This window comes from Balaenoptera physalus (genome assembly GCF_965194825.1).
Source record: "Balaenoptera physalus genome assembly, chromosome: 20".
NCBI lineage: Eukaryota > Metazoa > Chordata > Mammalia > Artiodactyla > Balaenopteridae > Balaenoptera > Balaenoptera physalus.
Window position 1 is genome coordinate 19,548,284 of NC_138901.1, and position 18,480 is coordinate 19,566,763.

General features: G+C 43.8%; 1 protein-coding gene across 6 annotated transcripts; it reads left to right on the forward strand.

The window, feature by feature from the left end:
• Window positions 1-49: 49 nt before the first annotated feature.
• CDC6 (cell division cycle 6) lies at window positions 50-17,982 on the forward strand. Of its 6 annotated transcripts, XM_082442496.1 has the most exons (13): window positions 50-742; window positions 6,629-6,693; window positions 7,976-8,166; window positions 9,021-9,302; window positions 9,427-9,626; window positions 9,872-10,047; window positions 10,459-10,565; window positions 11,335-11,474; window positions 12,323-12,423; window positions 13,592-13,656; window positions 16,213-16,415; window positions 16,855-16,995; window positions 17,292-17,982. In XM_082442496.1, the coding sequence occupies exons 3-13, from the start codon at window positions 7,989-7,991 to the stop codon at window positions 17,379-17,381; spliced, it is 1,683 nt and encodes a 560-aa protein (XP_082298622.1). In that variant the 5' UTR covers window positions 50-742; window positions 6,629-6,693; window positions 7,976-7,988; the 3' UTR covers window positions 17,382-17,982. The 6 variants fall into 6 exon arrangements, with proteins under 6 accessions (XP_082298622.1, XP_082298623.1, XP_082298619.1 ...); XM_082442497.1 differs by lacking the exon at window positions 6,629-6,693; XM_082442493.1 differs by lacking the exons at window positions 50-742; window positions 6,629-6,693 and adding an exon at window positions 7,043-7,202.
• The last annotated feature ends 498 nt before the right edge of the window (window positions 17,983-18,480 follow it).

An 18,480-nucleotide genomic window follows, 5' to 3' on the forward strand; every position in this document is an offset into this window, starting at 1 on the left:
GGCATTTTTAGTGAAATGGGAAAGGAGTTTGCAGAGAAGTGATCTGTTTTAAAGGTCAGGTTTAGAGCATGGGCAAGGAAGTGGGTCTGCTTTATTTTTAGGGGTATTTTGGTTTTGCCCTCACCCCACTCCACACTCATACCCAGAAGTAGGTTGGATATAAATACTAAATACTAATCAGTTGAACTAAACATCTGATAAAAAGAGAGGGTGAAGTAAACTGGGGGTCCTTTTAGAGCTAGTCAGTTCCTCTGCGGCACAGGGCCCAGGAGCCATGTGAGCCCTTTGGGGCTCCCTGCTCCATTTCTTCAGGTGCTGAGGCTGAGGGATGTTTTTCCTCCTCTCACCACCTATCCCCTCAAGAGAAAAGTCCCTTTCATTCATTCATTATGGATTCAGAAACCCCCAAAACCTCTAGTGAGAGATAGGAAGATAGGACCTTGGCCTTGGCCTTAACCTTGACCTTGAGGCTGCCTCAGTCTTCTCTGCTTGGCCCTGAAGGCCACTGGCCCTGTCAGTCCTGTTCAGAAACTTCAGCCCCTGATGGGTGCTCCGGGATGACGAAGAAGGGAAGGGTGAAGCACCTTGTGGAAGGGACCAGCTCTGCGGGCTGTGAATGACTTTAACTAAGGCCCGCTCGTTGTGAAGTTCATAGACCATCTGAGTGAGCAGGCTCTTCCTGTTCCCTTCTGCACCGCTCAACCCCAAGACTGCAGGGGTTAACACAGCAGAGTGGAGAAGGGTGAGTAAGCTTATGGGGGTAGTCAAAGATTCCTCTGCCAAAAGCACAAGGACTTTGGTGCGGTGTGCCTCAGTCCAGTTGATCTTCCCTGGCAGCCAGCAGTATGTTGTTTCGTCTTCCAGGTCCTAGTTAAAGAGCACAGAGAAAATGAAGGTTCCCAATCTAGGTAGGAACTGAGCTTGGATCATGGTACAGGGAATTCCCCTTCACCAACAGCACGATGGAGCTCCTGGGCTCCACATCCAGCTGGTTTGGTTTGCTAAAGCTCTTGTCAAGTGCAGAGGCTGCTCAAAGCTTGAAGTGAGAGCAAAGGAGCTTTCATCAGATACATCACAGGCTTAAACTGCCCTAGGGACCTTTCCTATCTGTTGGATCACAGACGAAGGATCTGTACATGGTGCCCAGTGAAACCCAAGTCTTCCCAGTGCTAGATGAGAGAGCTCTCAACTTGGGTTATTTATCTGGGGTCTGCGATCCTTTGCCATCCCCTGGACCATATTGACTGTTGGGGCAAACCATGATTAAGTCTGTGACCATGCTTTTTCTAATCATTCTTTATTTATCATTCTTATTTTCAAATCTGTTAGCAGTTACCTCCCAGCAGTATCCCCCCAGCATCCTGAAGCCAGTGGAGCTTAGAGAGAGGATGCTAGTAGAGGGAAAAGGAGAAAGTACAAGACTTGATACTGCAACAGAGTTCCAGGGTAGATGCTGACCCCAGTTACTGAACTTGGACTGTGAAGTCTTCCCATTTATTTTTGAAATGGGAGTTGATGCCTTTTGTACGATGTTATCAAAGCGTATCTCTTTTCCCCTCACTACTCAAACATAGAGAGCATCGAAATGAGCATCACACGTAAAAGCCAAACCCCAGCTTTTCAGTGGGGCTACTATCTTCCTCCTGTATGACCTGATGCCCCTCATGTTCCCCAGCATTTGGACTGTGTCACGTGGGTATTGACTGTACTTTCATTTTCTTGGCCTCATGGAAAGAGGCCTGGGACTAGATCTAGTCCGATGGATTTTCTTCTTCAGAGCATGTTGATGACACAGTACCTATTTAAATGTCTTTGCCTTATACCTTATTTGGTCCCTGTGTTAATAACAGATTTATTATCATGTATATTTACTATTGATGAATGGGAATGTGAGCCTCATAGTTATTGATCTATTTTGTATGCTGTAAAAAGCTTGTAATATAGGTTTGAGGTGGGCTGGCTACAAGAGCACTAAAACTTCTCACCTTTTAAACTGCTCTTTTTATCTGCTTGTGGGAATGTCATCTCTTCAGTGGAAGATTGGGTGGTCTCACGTTGAGGCTGTTGCCCAGTCCCATTAACCCCCTTATCCCTTCCCAGAAGGAAGAGACATTGCCCAACTAGGCATCAGGAAGCTGTGTTAAAAGCCCTTGTGTGGGTTTGGTTTTATGATGTTTTTCTCGGGTGGGAAAAACTTCATAGTTGTTTCTTACCGCCCTTTCTGGGAAGCAGGCCAGTGGTCTGCAGGTTTTTAAATGAGCTAGATGCCCCTCTCCCCCTCTCCTCTGGTCCCCAGACCTGGATCGTAGCGCTGTGGTGCTCCAGGTGTGGTTTGCTCTTTCGGGGGGGGGCGGGTTTCCTCCAGCTGCAGAGGCCCAGCGTTTTCCCAGCTGGGCCCGCAGAGTGAGAGCACCTAGGGCTATCCCACCCAACGGACATGAGGCTTCTGTCTCCAGAGTTCATCCCAGCCCTCCGAACTGGCAAAGGCAAGGAGACTAGCCACTGGCCATTGCCCTGGGGGCATCCCCTCACCCCATAGCTTCCCCTCTTGAAACCTAAATTTACCTCCAGGGAGAGGTGAGATAAAATTGTAAATAGACTTGCTACAGAGCAACTCAGGGTTGGGGTGTGTTTTAATTCTCCTGATCACTTGAAATAATCTGTAGGCTGAGTGCTTATGGGAGTGGGGGTGAAGTGTGACTGCAGGGTCCTTCCCTTCTGCAAAGCTCTGGGGGTGGAGTAGAGGGCATCTGAGGCCCTTTGATGGCACTACACTGAGCTGTCTGTTCTTCTGGAAACCCAACCTACAATCAACTGCAAATCAGATTCCTCACATTCCAGCTGTAGTCTTTCTTTCCCTGTTGGATCTCAGTCCCTGGCTGTACGTGGTCAAGGTGGCTTTCTGTGAGCCACCCTAATTTAGGGAATGGGAGGCATTACAACTCTGCCTTCAAGACTCGTCTCTTAAAAGCAAAATGAAGCAAAACTACAACCACCTTCAAAACACATACAAAAAAAAGAAGGATAATTTTAACCGAAGGAAGGGTTTGGTTCCATTCAACTCCACATTCATTGTGCCTTTACTTGTGTTAGATTTCTGTGCTTTCTTCCTCTCTCCCTCTTTGAAGCAATTAAAATCTTCCTTGATAACTGCTGTTTCCTTCTTTCTACTCTTGTCTGACAACTTAGTGGGTTCCCTCTCTAATTGTCTTAGATCTCATTCCACTGGTGGCAGAGGGGCCGAGCCTTCTTTTCTCACGTCTAACCCTTGTCCTTTTCCACGGTGACCAGCATGGGAGCCATCGTCAACACTGAATAAAAGACGAGAGTGACGTGTGTGAAGAGTGTATGTATGTATGTGTGCGTCCATCTTTGTCTGCATGTGGATTGGTTTCTTTTCTTCTAAAAAATAATTTATTGTATGATTTATTTTGGAGTTGTTTCTGATTACAGTACTCCCTCTCCCAATTAGCATTGATTTCTTTACCCCCTTCTACAATGTATAATCCGGTCTCAGGTTGGATTCTTTGGTACATTTCTTTCTTCTGGATGCCGTGCAGTTTAATTAAACCTTGCTTAAAAACAAAAGCAAAAACCTGAAAACTGTGTAGTCTTGTCTGGAATACCACCGCAAGTGGTGGCATAGAGGGGAGAAAATCTGTTGCCTCCGGTTAGGGTAGTGGTTTGATTCCAGATCCTGTGAGAAAGTAGAAATACTAACTTGGGCAGAAGCATCTGCAGCTTCCTGAGAGTTTTCTCTCCTCCCCTCCTGCTGTGTTTTGAAAATCACAGTTCCAGTTAGCCAGGCTGACTGACTGATTCTGATAGAGTTGGTCATTATTTATATTTGCCACCTAACTCCCCTTTGCCCATGATTCCAGGGAACTCAGGAGACCCCCTGGCCTTGTGTCCTTTCCTTATATCCCTAATGCTTCTTTCCACCTGTGTGTGTGTGGTAGATTCTCACACTATAGTGTGAAGAAAAGGTGAGGGCAGAACACACAGACTGTGTCTGTTTTTATGTGGGTGTTGCCTTTTTTTCTTCACTGCTTAAGTTGAAATCTTAGCTGGCTTTCTTGAACTTTGACTATAGGTGTCAGAATTGAACCAGACATTCTCTGCTTACTGTGGTCAGCTGACATAATCACCACTAAGATTTAATGAGCTTAACCTACACTTTCATCACTAGCAAAGGTCTTGAAATTATTTCCCGTACTGGTTCATAATAGGTGTGTGTATGAGTCACTCTCACACGGTTTGATATAAAAACCTATGAGGGTGCGGGAGCGAGGGGAAAAAAGGGCCTCCTTTCATTTTCATCCATATTTGCCAGGTTGGCTGAATTCCTGATTCTTTGACCCATCATTGTTATTAATATGATTAATAAACTACCTATTTATTGATTTAATTGTTCCTCCTGTGACTTTGAATAGCCCTCAAATAGAGCTTGCCTAAATGACCCTCAACTTCCTAACCCTGTAAGCTTTCTCTGTCCTATTGGGATGGTATTGCTCGTCTGTGTATGTGTGCACATGCCCAGACACACATAAGGATGCCGGACAGGTTCTTCCTGTGTCATTTGGTTCCTTCCCCCATGACACTGTGTATGGATTAGCAAGTGATAAGGACACTAGTTTGCCCACTTTAGTTATTACCAAGACATAGCCGCTTATGGTGAATGTGCCTCTTAAGTATTTTCTGGCCCAGCCCAGCCACTAACTGCAACTTACTGCAAGGAAGCTACCTGTCTCTGACTTCCTATTACTCTGCAGACAGAGGTAAGAGAACTAAAATGTCAACCTCAGGATCCTAACCACCCCAGAGGATAACTATGGGGAAATGCTTCGTCTTTGACATCACTGGAGCCCAGTCTGGATTGTTTTTACACATAATTGAATTCATTCTCCACTCCTAGGTTTAGGGGTGTGAGATCTAAAGGACTGTATGCTGTCTGACCACAAAAAATGTTGAAGCAAAAGATGGATATCCACTTGGCAGGAATGTCCTTTCCATTCATTCAGCAAGCGTTGATTGCATATTTTACTCTGTGCCAGGCACTGACAATATGAAGACGAATAGGACATGGTCTTTGCCTCCAAGGAGCTCAGAGTCTAGCAGAAGACTTCAGGACAGCCACCAAGGGAAACCTATGCGGGGCATTAAAGGCTTTATGGTAATTAGCCAGGGCGGGAGGATGGTGACTGGCATTCCAGACATAGGAAACAGCAAGGACAAGCCACAGAAGCGAGAAACAGTATGATGGTATGCTCATGTTACTGGAGTAGTGAAAAGAGAAAACTTCAATTAGGTAACCTTTTAGAGAACTTTCAATCTGGACATTCCGTGATTCTCTGCCTGCTTCCACAATAGTCACTTATTCTTGTAGGCTTTTCTTGGACCGGTGCTATATTTCCTGGTGAATGCTTTCATAGGCTCCAATATGCACGTTAAGTACTCATGGCTTCCTCTGCCCCCTCTGTCCCACTGTAACTGAGGTAGTTGTTCACCACCATCCCTTAAAAGCTGGCTGGGCACTTGTTACCATTTCTGGTTATGAAGGACAAGTTTTAGGTGCCCAGGTTATAAAAATAAATATAAACAGTGAAAGTTGCTTCTTTCTAGGTTCTATTCCCCTGTTAAGAGATCAGACATACCAGCTGGTAAAAAAGTCTCCATTCTGTGGTAACACTTTCTCCATTCGTGGCAGCCTACGCTCTTCACTCTTGTAGTTTTCAGCTCCTAGAAAGCCATCTCTCCCTCTAAAACCTGCATCTGTCTATTCCCCCTCGGTATGTTTAAGTGGTCAGGAGTTTGATCTCCTGTCAGACTCCCTGAGTTTGAATTCCAGTTCTTCCACTTACTAGTTGTGTGACCTTGGGCAGATTTACTCAACCTCTCTATTTCAGTCTTCTCATTTGTGAAATGGAAATAATTCCAACTTCATGGGGGTGACTGTGAGAATTAATAAGGTGATATAGGTAAAATACCAGAGCTCAGTGCCTGGCACACACACAAGCACTCAATATTGGCTTTTATCTCCTATATCAATGAACTACAATTAAGTTGATTGTAATATTGTTTTCCTATTTCTCGGCTTGCTCTATTTCATTTGATATTGAAGGATGACAGATAAATGCTTACCATCACCTAGAACTGGGTTTGGGTTTTTAGTGGAACCTGGGTTATTAGCATTGGAAGCTGGCCTGTAAATTACTGCTCTAATTTATATTTTTCATTAAAAGCTCAGATTGCCACTCCTTCTGTAGTGGTCTTCTCTGGCCCTGAAACCCTTGTATTTAGCCATAAAAAAAAATATTTTAAAATTAAGGGGCCATAATTCTCTCCACTCCCCACATTTGTGGATTAATGGGATTAATGATAGGAAGGTGCACAGAATACCGTATTCTTATCTTTAACAAAATAAAAGCAAAGGCCTGGCCCTTTTTCTCACCCTTGAAACACAAATCAGGGAGATACTGTGATGAAGTGCAGTGTATTTATGTATGTATGTAGAACTTTACAAAGAAACATTGCTTTTGGTGTCAGGAAATGGTCCTAGGCCCTTCGAGGCCACCAAAATTCTGTGACCTCTAACTAACCCTCGGCACATTTGCTTTGTGTCTTGCAGTGTTGAGCATTAGATATGTAAAGCGTCTAGCATCATACCTCGCACCCAGAACCGCCCAAATAATGGTAGGTATTATGTAGTAACTCTCTGAAAATCTAGCCCATTAGGGTAAGGAAAAAATGGGTACGTGCAGCAGTGAGAAGGGGTACTGAAGGTAGGGCGTGGGAATACAGTCGCTAGCTGCAAAGACTACAGCTCCCGCCGGGCCTCACTCAGTCGGCCGCGGCGCAAGCGCGCGTCTTTCCGCCGAGGCCCCGGATGTAGACTGCCCCCACGGCTCGGTGGGCGTGGCCTCACGGTGGCGCTGAGGCCTGAGGCTCTCTTATTGGTTGTGCGCCTTCCCGCTTGATTGGTTGTGAAGGAGGGGGCTGGGGCCAAGGCGCGCGGCGCTACGGCGACACCCAATCAGAAACGTGGCCGGGCTTTGGCGGGAGGCGGGAAAGCTGCTGCTGTGCAGATTTGGCGCGAGTGCGTCTGGGTTTTCCGGCTGACGGTGTGGGGGTTTGTCCAGGATCCTGTCGTGCACAGTCCCTTTAGTTTTGTGCGGGAGAAGTGAGAAGGCGCCGGCACTGAGGTGACGCAGCACTGTGAGGTGGAAAGGAGAGGAGGCCCGGGTCCTGGGGGGCGGCGGAGTTGGGTGAGGGGCTAGGGCGAGGACCGCGGGTTCCGTAAGAGGAGGAGAGCTCAGATCGCGGAGGGTGAGAAGGTCGGGGTAGGGAAGGGAGACGTGCGCTGTCGGAGTGCTCTGGCAGTTGTGCTGAGTGCGGCAGGAGGGAGACGTTCCCCGAACATCTGGGGCTGTGTGGGGCCGAGAGTTGGGTAGAGCGGGGATTGAGTGCGGGGTGAGGGCTTGGGGAAGCCGGTAAATGTGGGAGGCTGCTGGGCTAAGCTGGTGTTAACGGTGTACCCCGTGCCTGGAGCCAGGGGAGTAGAAGTACTATGGACGCCAATTAAGATCAACTTGCTATTGCACGTCTCGAGTGGTTAAAAATTTGGGCTCTGGAGCCAGAATGCCTGGTCTTATATCCTGCTTTGCTGTGACGTTGGGCCTCTCTGCCTCTGTTTTTTCATCAGTAAGATAAGGATAATAGTACCTACCTCTAAGGTGGTTGTAAAACTTAAAGGAGTTAATACCTAAGATGTTTATGACAGCCTTTTACTCGTAGTAGGTGGTGTTCGCTGTTGTTGCATAGATTCGGATATGAAGCAGAATTAAATGCTAAAATATTGTTACAACATAATCTACTTCTGAAATGAATTTTGATCTTCGGTATAAGTTACATGTTAGTTGTTTTTTCTTCACTTTTACATATTGACTGGCTGTCCTGTTCTCTTTTTTGTACACAGCTGTGTTGCCATCATGCCTCAAACCCGCTCCCAGTCACAGGCTACAATCAGTTTTCCAAAAAAGAAACAGCCTCGGACATTGGACAAAGCTAAAAACTCCAGTGACACCAAACTAGAACTGACAAATGTCCAGGCCATACCCCGTTCTCCTTGTGCAAAAATTCTGCCTCTTAGCCCCAGGAAACGTCTGGGTAAGCTATCCATTATTTGAGTACAACTTTTTGACTGGTAGCTCTCGACCTCTCTTTCTCAATAATAAGATGCCTTTGAAACAGCTTTCTGAGTTCAGTTAAGACCACTCTGTTCCCTTTGGTTATTTTCAGAATGGTTGCTAAGTGCTTACTGAACTTCAGAGTTAAGCTACTTATTGAGATCACTTTCCGAACTACTTAATGGGTCTAATCTTCAGTTCCTTAATACTGAACTTGGTTCTGTTAGTGTTTTAAACGACCTTGCAGTTAGTTATATAGTATTTTGAGACTTGCCTCGATAGTTGTGAAATTAAGAAAAACAGGTGACAATTCTTGTTTTAGAACAGTGGTTGGTAATCCTTTCTTTTTCTTTCCTTTTTTTAAATTATTTTTTGTTTGTTTTTGTTTTTTCCTTTCTTGTTTTAGATCATCTCTTTTTAATGAGGGGTGATTTGGTAGGATCTGGAGACATTTTTAGTTGTCATAACTGAGGGGGTGATACTGACAATAAAGGCTGGGAATGCTGCTCAATATTCTACAGTGCACAGGACAGTCCCCCACAATGAAAAATTATTTGGTCCAAGATATCAGTGGTGCCAAGGTTGGGAACCCCTGTTTTAGAGCAAGCCTAGAATTTCATCCCATTAAAACCTCTATCAAATAGTAAGACTCAGTGGTGCCATCTGGTGGCCACTAGTTGCTTCTGAATGAGAGGCATTTTATTTTGGTGGTTCTGACCATGATAGAAATTCATCCCCCTTTTCGGTGGGCGGCGGGGGGGAATGCAGAGATCTTTCCAAGTCCTTTTACTATCCACTGCTATGAATGACCACATTTTGATTTTAATGTTTCAGGTGACGACAACCTGTGTAACACTCCCCGTTTACCTCCCTGTTCTCCACCAAAGCAAAGCAAGAAAGAAAATGGTCCCCCTCGCTCACGTACATCTAAGGGGCGCAGATTGGTATTTGACAATCAGCTGACAACTGAGTCTCCTAGCAAAAGAGAACAAGCCAGAGTTCACCAAAACAAAATACGTTCCTCAGGTCCAAAAGGTCAAGACATCGCAACAAATTCTGAGCAGAGACGTCCACTGGAGAAAGAATCTGCATGTCTGAGACTTCTCAAGCAAGAAGGTTGGTTCTTACATGGCAGCTGATAGTGCAGCCTCGTAAACAAGGCTGGTGATTCCAAGTGAAACCTGGTGGGTCTTCTCAGTCACCTCTGTTGTGTCTAATTGTCCTTTCATGTCTGGCACAGGCACTTGCTACCAGCAAGCAAAGCAGCTTCTGACGACAGCTGTCCCAGATCAGCTGCCTGCCAGGGAAAAGGAGATGGATGTCATCAGGAATTTCCTGAGGGAGCACATCTGTGGGAAGAAAGCTGGAAGTCTTTATCTTTCTGGTGCTCCTGGAACTGGAAAAACTGCCTGCTTAAGCCGAATTCTGCAAGACCTCAAGGTACACTGAGAGTCTGAATGCTCTTGCCAAAACGATACTTGGTTATCAAGGGTTAAGAAAAAGTAGAAGTGCTTAGGGGACTGCAGTTTTCCCCAAAATAAGACATTTTTAATTACACTGTCTAAATCTTTCCAAATGAAAGTGGACCTTATTCTCTTGTATGCTGTTAACTCTTCAAAGACACTTCAGGTTCCATCAAACCTTTATCTGAGGCCAAAATAACTCGCATGTTTGCATTTTTCTAGAAGGAACTGAAAGGCTTTAAAACTATCATGCTGAATTGCATGTCCTTGAGGAGTGCCCAGGCTGTATTCCCAGCCATTGCTCAGGAGATTTGTCAGGAAGAAGTATCCAGGCCAGCTGGGAAGGACATAATGAGGAAACTGGAAAACCATATGACTGCGGAGAAGGGCCCCATGATGTAAGCATTGCTCTGCTGCATGTTGCTCTGTGAAAATCTGCAGGATCCATTGCCCACAAACTCACATTCTCATCTCTTGAATTTAGCAGTTTGCTCATAAAAAGAACATTTCCTATATTTTCTCTCTGAGGGGTAGTTACATAAGCTTAAAAGGAAAGAAGAAAAGAAAAAACAAAAACCTTCTAATTTTAAATTGGGGGGAAATGTTTTTAAACTAATTACTTGAAAAACCTGTATGTTATTTTCTGGTGATGATGGGGGTATCATCATAACAGTGACTGGAGGTGGGACAGATTATGATCTTCAAACTGGTCTTAGCTGTAGGAATGTGACCTAGCGTCAGCCCAGATCAAACAGATTGGAGAGTTAAGAAGGTGAACATGGGTACTAATTGTTTCTCTTTTTTTGTAGTGTGTTGGTGTTGGACGAGATGGACCAGCTGGACAGCAGAGGGCAGGATGTATTGTACACACTGTTTGAATGGCCATGGCTAAGCACTTCTCGGTTGGTGCTGATTGGTTAGTGCTCTGTTGTTGATGTTACGTGGTGGTTCTAAAGACCTTTTTTTAATCTCTTCAGTTTATTCATCACATATTTTGTTTTGTTTTGTTTTTTGGCTGTGCCATGCAGCTTGCGGGATCTTAGTTCCCCGACCAGGGATTGAACCCGGGCCCCAGCAGTGAAAATGCCAAGTCCTAACCACTGGACCACCAGGGAATTCCCTTACCAACTATTATTTGGTCTTACACCAGCTTTCTGCTTTCTTACCAAAATAAGAAAGTTACTATAAAATAATAAGAACCTTAATCTAAGTCAAATCAACTTTGTTAACTCTGGATAGAAATGACATAATGCTGCATTTCAGAGACAATTGATTTTGGGAGTATCTGATCCTGCTTATAATTGAACAATTCTAATCCTAACTCGAAAAGAGCATTCTTCGATGATTATGTACATCTTATCTAATGGATATTCAGGGTGGAGGGTGGGGGAAAGTGGGAAACAACAGTTGGAATGCCGGATTATAACTGGAAATTTTATTCAGTTTTTTGGTGGGTGTTTTTTTGTTTTTTTAATATTTATTTATTTGGCTGTGCTGGGTCTTAGTTGTGGCGTGCGGGATCTAGTTCCCTGACCAGGGATTGAACCTGGGCCCCCTGCATTGGGAGCGTGGAGTCTTAACCACTGGACCACCAGGGAAGTCCCTTATTCAGCTTTCAGAGGGTTTAGTTTTCCTTTTACGATGATTTGACCAATGATGCTTAGTGTTATTTATCTCCTTCTCAGGTATTGCTAATACCCTGGATCTCACAGACAGAATTCTGCCGAGGCTTCAAGCTAGAAAAAAATGTAAGCCACGGCTGTTGAACTTCCCACCTTATACCAAAAATCAGATAGCCACTATCCTGCAGGATCGACTTACTCAGGTGAGTGCCAAGCATTGTACCAAGCTGAGTGTTCCTTGTATCACCTGTGAAGATGGTTCAAAAATATTTTGCTTTGATTGCATTACTAAACAGGGAGTTCCTATAGCCCATTCATTTTTATATGAATTTCTACTCTTGGCTCCATTTTAGATGCCTTAGTGTTGGAATAAAAAGAGAGGAGTCACCCAAATGCTTCTCTAATGGCCTTTTAAAATAGGACCTATGGGGACCTCCCTGGTGGCGCAGTGGTTAAGAATCCGCCTGCCAATGCAGGGAACACGGGTTCGAGCCCTGGTCTGGGAAGATCCCACATGCTGCGGAGCAGCTAAGCCCGTGCGCCACAACTACTGAGCCTGCGCTCTAGAGCCCGCGAGCCACAACTACTGAGCCCACGTGCTGCAACTACTGAAGCCTGAGCGCCTAGATCCTGTGCTCCACAACAAGAGAATCCACCGCAGTGAGAAGCCCACCTACCGCAACGAAGAGTAGCCCCTGCTCACCGCAACTAGAGAAAGCCTGCGAGCAGCAATGAGGACCCAACACAGCCAAAAATAAATAAATAAATAAATTTATAAAATAGGACCTATGAAAACACTTTCTCTATTGAAAATGACCAAATAGATTTTAGTTTAGTTTAGTTTTGCTAATTTAAGTTTCAACTGCTTTTTTTTCCCCTTTGTGAACCTCTACCACATTCCTACAAAATGCTTAAGTGTATGAAATCTCCATTTACTTCTAAGCAGAAAAGGCATCTTAGACCCTAAAGGCTGGTCAATCAAGTCTGGGACCTAAATTGCAGAGGGCAAGTCTTATAGTTCAAACTGTCATCTTCTATGTGTTGTTCAAAGGCATCTAAAGATCAGGTCCTGGACAATGCTGCCATTCAGTTCTGTGCCCGCAAAGTCTCTGCTGTTTCGGGAGATGTTCGCAAAGCGCTAGATGTTTGCAGGTGAGTTATGGCACTGTTGGCTGCTTTTATTAAAAAAAAAGAAATGCTGTTAATTGTCTCATGTAACTCAAGTGAATGTGGCTTAAGAGGCTCCATTCTGCCACATTTTACACTCAGAAAGGAGGACTTGTTTCTCAGTGGGGAGCTCTGCATTTCCACCCTGTTAATGTCTGAAACATTATCAGTCCATTACCTACAGAGGGAGAAACAAATGAGATGTTGCTGGCACTCCCTGTGGTGATTATAGATTGGTTAATTACATTTATATTAAAAAAGACTCCAGTTTACTTTTCCATTAGCTGGTCTCAAGCAGGTTTATTTATGGACCTGAACCATCTTTGCCTTTAGACTTTTTTCCCTTCCTTTGCTTTTGTGAGCACCCCTTCCTCCAGTTGGTAGTCCCCCACAGTTGTACTCCAGACCTCTCTCTCCCTTCCCATCCCCCGGCCCCTCCTGCTGGGGAAAGCCTCTGTGCTGACTGATGAAATGTCTTCCTTCCCAGTAGGGACACTTGGTCCATTAAAATGATACTTGCTGCGTTGGCCCGCTCGTCCAACTTCCCCCTACTGCCATGCAGAAGATCCAAGTCTGGCTTATGGCTTCCTGTGGGCAAAGAACTTTGGAGAGAGCAGTGGGAGAGTAAGCTCTTCCTGTTGCTAGATGGTGTGATCCTGGATTTGAGTTTCCCCTAGTCAGCAAACTACTTGGGTAGAGACTGCAACTATGAGCAAGAGTCAAGTAGGCCAGTGTGGTCTTAGCCTACACATATCCTGTGTATAGATAACTGAGGACTGTCCTCTTAGGTCTGGTGTGTATGGGTGGTACTGGCTCTCTTCAGTCAATCACCCACACTACGTATCCTCTCTCCTGTCCATGACGGGTTTTCCTCGTCCAAAATGTTATCATTGGCTCAGTGTACGATGACTTACTCGGCCTCTGTAATAGGAAACCATGTAGTGTTGAAGTTTCTCAGATTCCCTGGTCCATGAATTATTTCAAGGCAATTAAGTCTCCTGGAGCTGAGACATAACCCAATTTTGTCTGGGGGCTTTAAAATTATAAAACATGTTGCTTTTTGTTAATGTGCCTGTTTTTGAGCTTGGTGGTTTGGTGTGGTGTTTGGTTTGGCTCAGCCTAAATTAATTTTAGAAATATTTTTTTTTTACAGGAGAGCTATTGAAATTGTAGAGTCGGATGTCAAAAGCCAGACTATCCTCAAACCACTGTCTGAATGTGAGTAGTTTATCTCCTTTCTGTCTTCCTTTATAATTGGAAGCTTAACTTCTCTGAGGAAAGAGATAGAGAGCTGAAATGAGCATAGTTAAATCCACACTCACCCATTTGTGTATGGGTGTCGTGTTTTTCATCAATTTCATCCACTTTGTTTCCATCTTGCCTGCCAGTGCTATAATCCATGCGTTACTGGAAATGAGTTCTCCAGGGTGTTACATGAATGGTTGGGACAGAGTCAGTTTTCTTTCCAAGCTCTAGGAATGAAAACTAGACAGTAAGGTTGGATCAGCTTCTCTCTGGGTACTTATGTTGAGTGCACTTTAGGTCTCAACATAGGTGAAAGCAAAGCCTGGGAAGTAAGAGAGTCAGACGGGAAAGAATTGAGTTCAACTTGAGATATCGCAAACCTTTAAACAAGTCTAGGAGGGTGGAGGTACAAAGATAGTATTGCTACATTAAACTGCAGGCTTTTACAAAAATGACAAAATTAATTTTCCTTTCCCTCAGCCTTGTTCTCTTAGCTATGGCAGATGTAAAATGGCCATGGACTACATATCTTGTGTTTAATATCCACTCTTAATCTTTAGAAACAGGACAGTCTGATTTGATTGTTTCTTCCTTCACTCCTGCACTGGTTGAGTGTTACTAAAATTGTTTCTAGCACCATAGTTCCACAGAAGACTCTTTTTTTCATCAACTTGTTGAAAGAAAATTACTAAAAATATTTCAGAATTAGCCAAACTTAGTGCTTAGACTCATAGCAGGTAATATTTGCCAATGCATAGACTAGATACTGGTTTCTCTTCAACTTTTCACATTATTCCCTTTTTTCCCTTACCAATAACATTTAGACTTGCCAGTGGACCCTGTGAGCACCGCCCGCACACATACAGCTAAAAGGGGTTGTGAATTCCTGTCATAAATTATTAATCTAATTCCTGTCTTTTGACCTCTGGTAGGTGTGGTTAGCTTTTAATGGCTCTAGAAAGCTATAGGGAGACTGACTTGAAATAGATATAAGAAGACACTCTCCAACAAATAGCACTAACTGGGCTTCTTTGACACAGTGTGGGTACCCCAGTGTTGAAGATACTCAGACACAAGCTGGATAGGTGACCACTTTTTGGGATTGTTTTGAAGAGACTCAGCTGTTGGGTAGGGAGCGAGACTAGACCTCTAAATTCTTCTCAGCTTTAAGATTCTGCTTGTTTGATCGTTGATCTCCAGTTTCTCCATGACGATTAGTCCTCGGTAGCATCCCATCTGTGTTCGTGAAACAGAAGCAAACTCTTGTGAGACAACTGACTTAGTCTCAGGAAGTAACTTTAGGCAAAGGTTGTTACAGAGCAAATCCCTCCTCTGTCTTGCAATTCCTGCGTCCAAACAATGAGGCCACAATCCTCCGAAGCTTGTTGGCAGTTTCCCAACCTCCAGACTCTGAGATGGTGCTATCTGCTAAGATATCCAGTGACATTTTCTCAAGTGTTGCTCTCCTGGAGATCAGCTTGGGCAAATGAACCCAACCTCAAAGGTCATTTGGGGAGGCTATCTAGAGGACTTAGGTAGGATTGTCCACGTTTAGCCACTCTTTTTTTTTTTTTGATGTGGACCATTTTTAAAGTCTTTATTGAATTTGTCACAATATTGCTTCTGTTTTATGTTTTGGTTTTTTGGCCATGAGGCATATGGGATCTTAATTCCCCAACCAGGGATCGAACACACACCCCCTGCACTGGAAGGTGAAGTCTTAACCACTGGACCGCCAGGGAAGTCCCCTAGCCACTCATTTGATTTGAAATATTAGGTAATTTTTTGAGCCTTTAAAAATGACCAGGGACTTCCCTCGTGGCGCAGTGGTTAAGCATCTGCCTGCCAATGCAGGGGACACAGGTTCGAGCCCTGGTCCGGGAAGGATCCCACATGCCGCAGAGCAGCTAAGCCCGTGCGCCACAACTACTGAGCCTGTGCTCTAGAGCCTGCGACCCACAACTATGGAAACCTGTGTGCCTAGAGCCCGTGCTCTGCAACAAGAGAAGCCACCGCAATGAGAGACGCCCGCACCACAATGAAGAGTAGACCCCGCTCGCCGCAACGAGAAAAATCCTGCACGCAGCAACAAAGACCCAACGCAGCCAAAAATAAATAAATGAATTAAAAAAAAAAAAAAAAAGACCAGGCCCAGCCATCTTTGTTTCAAGGTTCTATCCTTCTTTGCCTTTGAGATATTAGGAACCTTCCAAGGCTGAGTACATTGGTTCTCTGTCTGGTCCTTATTCTTTCATGAGGTGGATTTCGTCTCTCTGACATTAAATTGCACTCTACAGGATAAAATAGCTCACCGTTCTGCCCAGAAAAAGGATAACTCTACTTTCCAAGTCATGTCACACTTTGGCATCTTTCTAAGGATCACATTTTGTCTCATCCTCTGGCTTCTAGTTACAGAATTGGAACTTCTGCTTTGCTCTTGAATTTCCTTCTGCTAAAATTTAATATCATCTGTCTCAATACCCACAATATTTAAAAAATCTAATTAAGCTTGATTTATTTACTTTATAGGTAAATCACCCTCTGAGTCACTGGTTCCCAAGCAGGTTGGTGTTATTCACATATCACAAGTCATTTCGGAAGTTGATGGAAACAGAATGACTTTGAGCCGAGAAGGAGCACAAGATTCCTTCCCTCTTCAGCAGAAGATCTTGGTCTGCTCTTTGCTGCTCTTGACCAGGCAGTTGAAAATCAAAGAGGTCACTCTGGGGAAGGTTAGTTGGGAATCTCAGCAGATGGAGCTGGGGTGGAGATGAGAATCTGCTTTGCAGAGCAGATATTTTCCAAAAGGCCTATCACGCTCCAGCTGATGTGAATTAAAAATGGATTTTAACAGTAAGAATAAGTACTGGTATCATGTAAAAGGCAGCTGACTTTATTTCCCTTGGGTTGTGGTTGAGACCTTACCATTAATCTTCTCCCCTTTATTTCTGCCTCTCCCTATGAAATATATAAAGCCCCTTTCTTGCATTACAGTATAGGTTTTTGGCAGTATCTCCAAAATGCCTTTTCAAGGACTTCATTGAAAAGGGAGAGAATTAGGGTATTTAGATAACTATTTTGCAAACCCAGATTCACAGTCTTTTAAAAGATTACAGGGTTACAAGAGATACGACTTTTAAGCAACATTTGTTCTCCCTTGTTTCCTCTCAGTTATATGAAGCCTATAGTAACGTCTGCCGCAAACAGCAGGTGGCAGCTGTGGACCAGTCAGAGTGTTTGTCACTTTCAGGGCTCTTGGAGGCCAGAGGCATTTTCGGATTAAAGAAAAACAAGGAAATGCGCTTCGCAAAGGTACAATGAACTGCTTCTTTGTGACATTGCTTTTAATTGTCCTACTTTGGCGAGCTTATCTTTTGCTCAAGTAAAGATTTAAAAATGACCACAATTAGATAAACAATTTTTTTGTTAGGGTGTGTGAATATAGGGCTGTAGTATGAATGAGATTTTTTTTTTTTTCTGGCTATTGCAAAAGCAGTGTTTAACTTGCTTGCCTCTTGTGAGAAAAGTTTAACACGGTAGAAGTTTGTGTAATAAAAACTGCTTTTGTGAGTTCTCCACCATGAAAAGTCCTTTTCTCTTCTTTGCAGGTGTCTCTGAAGATTGAAGAGAAGGAAATAGAGCATGCTCTGAAAGACAAAGCTTTAGTTGGAAATATCTTAGCTACTGGATTGCCTTAAATTCTTTTCTTTTATACTAATACTCCGCCTAAAATTATCTGGCTGGCATTTAGAGAGGGATGGAATCTTCATTTTATTACTTTATACACTTAGGTCTGAAAGCAAACATGACCTTTTTTACTTAAAACTGATAAAATTTAAGCTATAAATTCATGAATATTAGCACAGAATTATATATCTTTGGGTCTTATTATGTTTATGCATTAAAGACTACCAAGTAGACCCTTTTTAATTATTCACTGCCTCTACCTCTAGTGTGCCTCTAACCAACATGCTTGCAAGTATACAGACTTAGGCTGTGGAAAGTTTATATATTTATCTCTGTTTCCTCAAACATTGGTGTATTTTAAAGAATTTTTGGACTAGAGGAAGAAGAATGAAAAAGGGGATGATCCAGGAAAATAAGCAAGTCCACGTGGAGATCTGGAGGACACTTTGATCAAAGAATGTTTTTCTTTTTGGAGTATACTGTGTTCATGTTGCAGATACGTCCACATTGTGACATTTTAAAGACTCATTGAGTGTCTTGGGCACTCCCAAGCTTGTGGAGGTGGTAAGGAGAATGTGACTACAGATTGTGAATATATTTATTTTCAAGTTGCATTCTTCGTCTTCTTAAGCAATCACATTTCAGGAGAGCTCAAACTTTCGGAAGGCAATGTGAAAATTGTGAAAATCCTCCCCAAACTGTCCCACTGTCCTAGCTGCCCTCAGATGAAGCCACTTGTTTCAAGATGCCTTCATTTGGGGTTGGATTTTCATTGACACCTCATTTTCCCAGTCTTCTTAGATAAATGTATCCATATGGTTACTCAAGTCTCCCCTTTTGTCTGGGTTTGGTTTCCAGTGGCATTAAATGGCAATTTGTGACAGGGACACCAGAGGGCACCATTATAACACTGACTGCCTTGAAAGTGCAGGCATAGGGCTGGGGTAGTTTTGAGAGAAGGGGAAAAGAGAAACTTAAGTTTGCTTCATTTGGGAGGTTGCTGTACTTTTATAACTCGAGCAAATGCTTGGAATGCAAACCATGAGCGCTGTGAATGGTCTGAGAGCCAGTGACCAAGTCTGCTGCTCCCTGAGCTCTTCTGCCTCCTCC

Coding starts and splice junctions, on each gene's coding strand:
- CDC6 (XM_082442496.1), top strand. CDS start 7,989: ATGCCTCAAACCCGCTCCCAGTCACAGGCTACAATCAGTTTTCCAAAA. Junction 11,475..12,322: donor TGCAGGATCGACTTACTCAG/GTGAGTGCCAAG, acceptor TGTTGTTCAAAG/GCATCTAAAGATCAGGTCCT. Junction 13,657..16,212: donor CCTCAAACCACTGTCTGAAT/GTGAGTAGTTTA, acceptor TTTACTTTATAG/GTAAATCACCCTCTGAGTCA.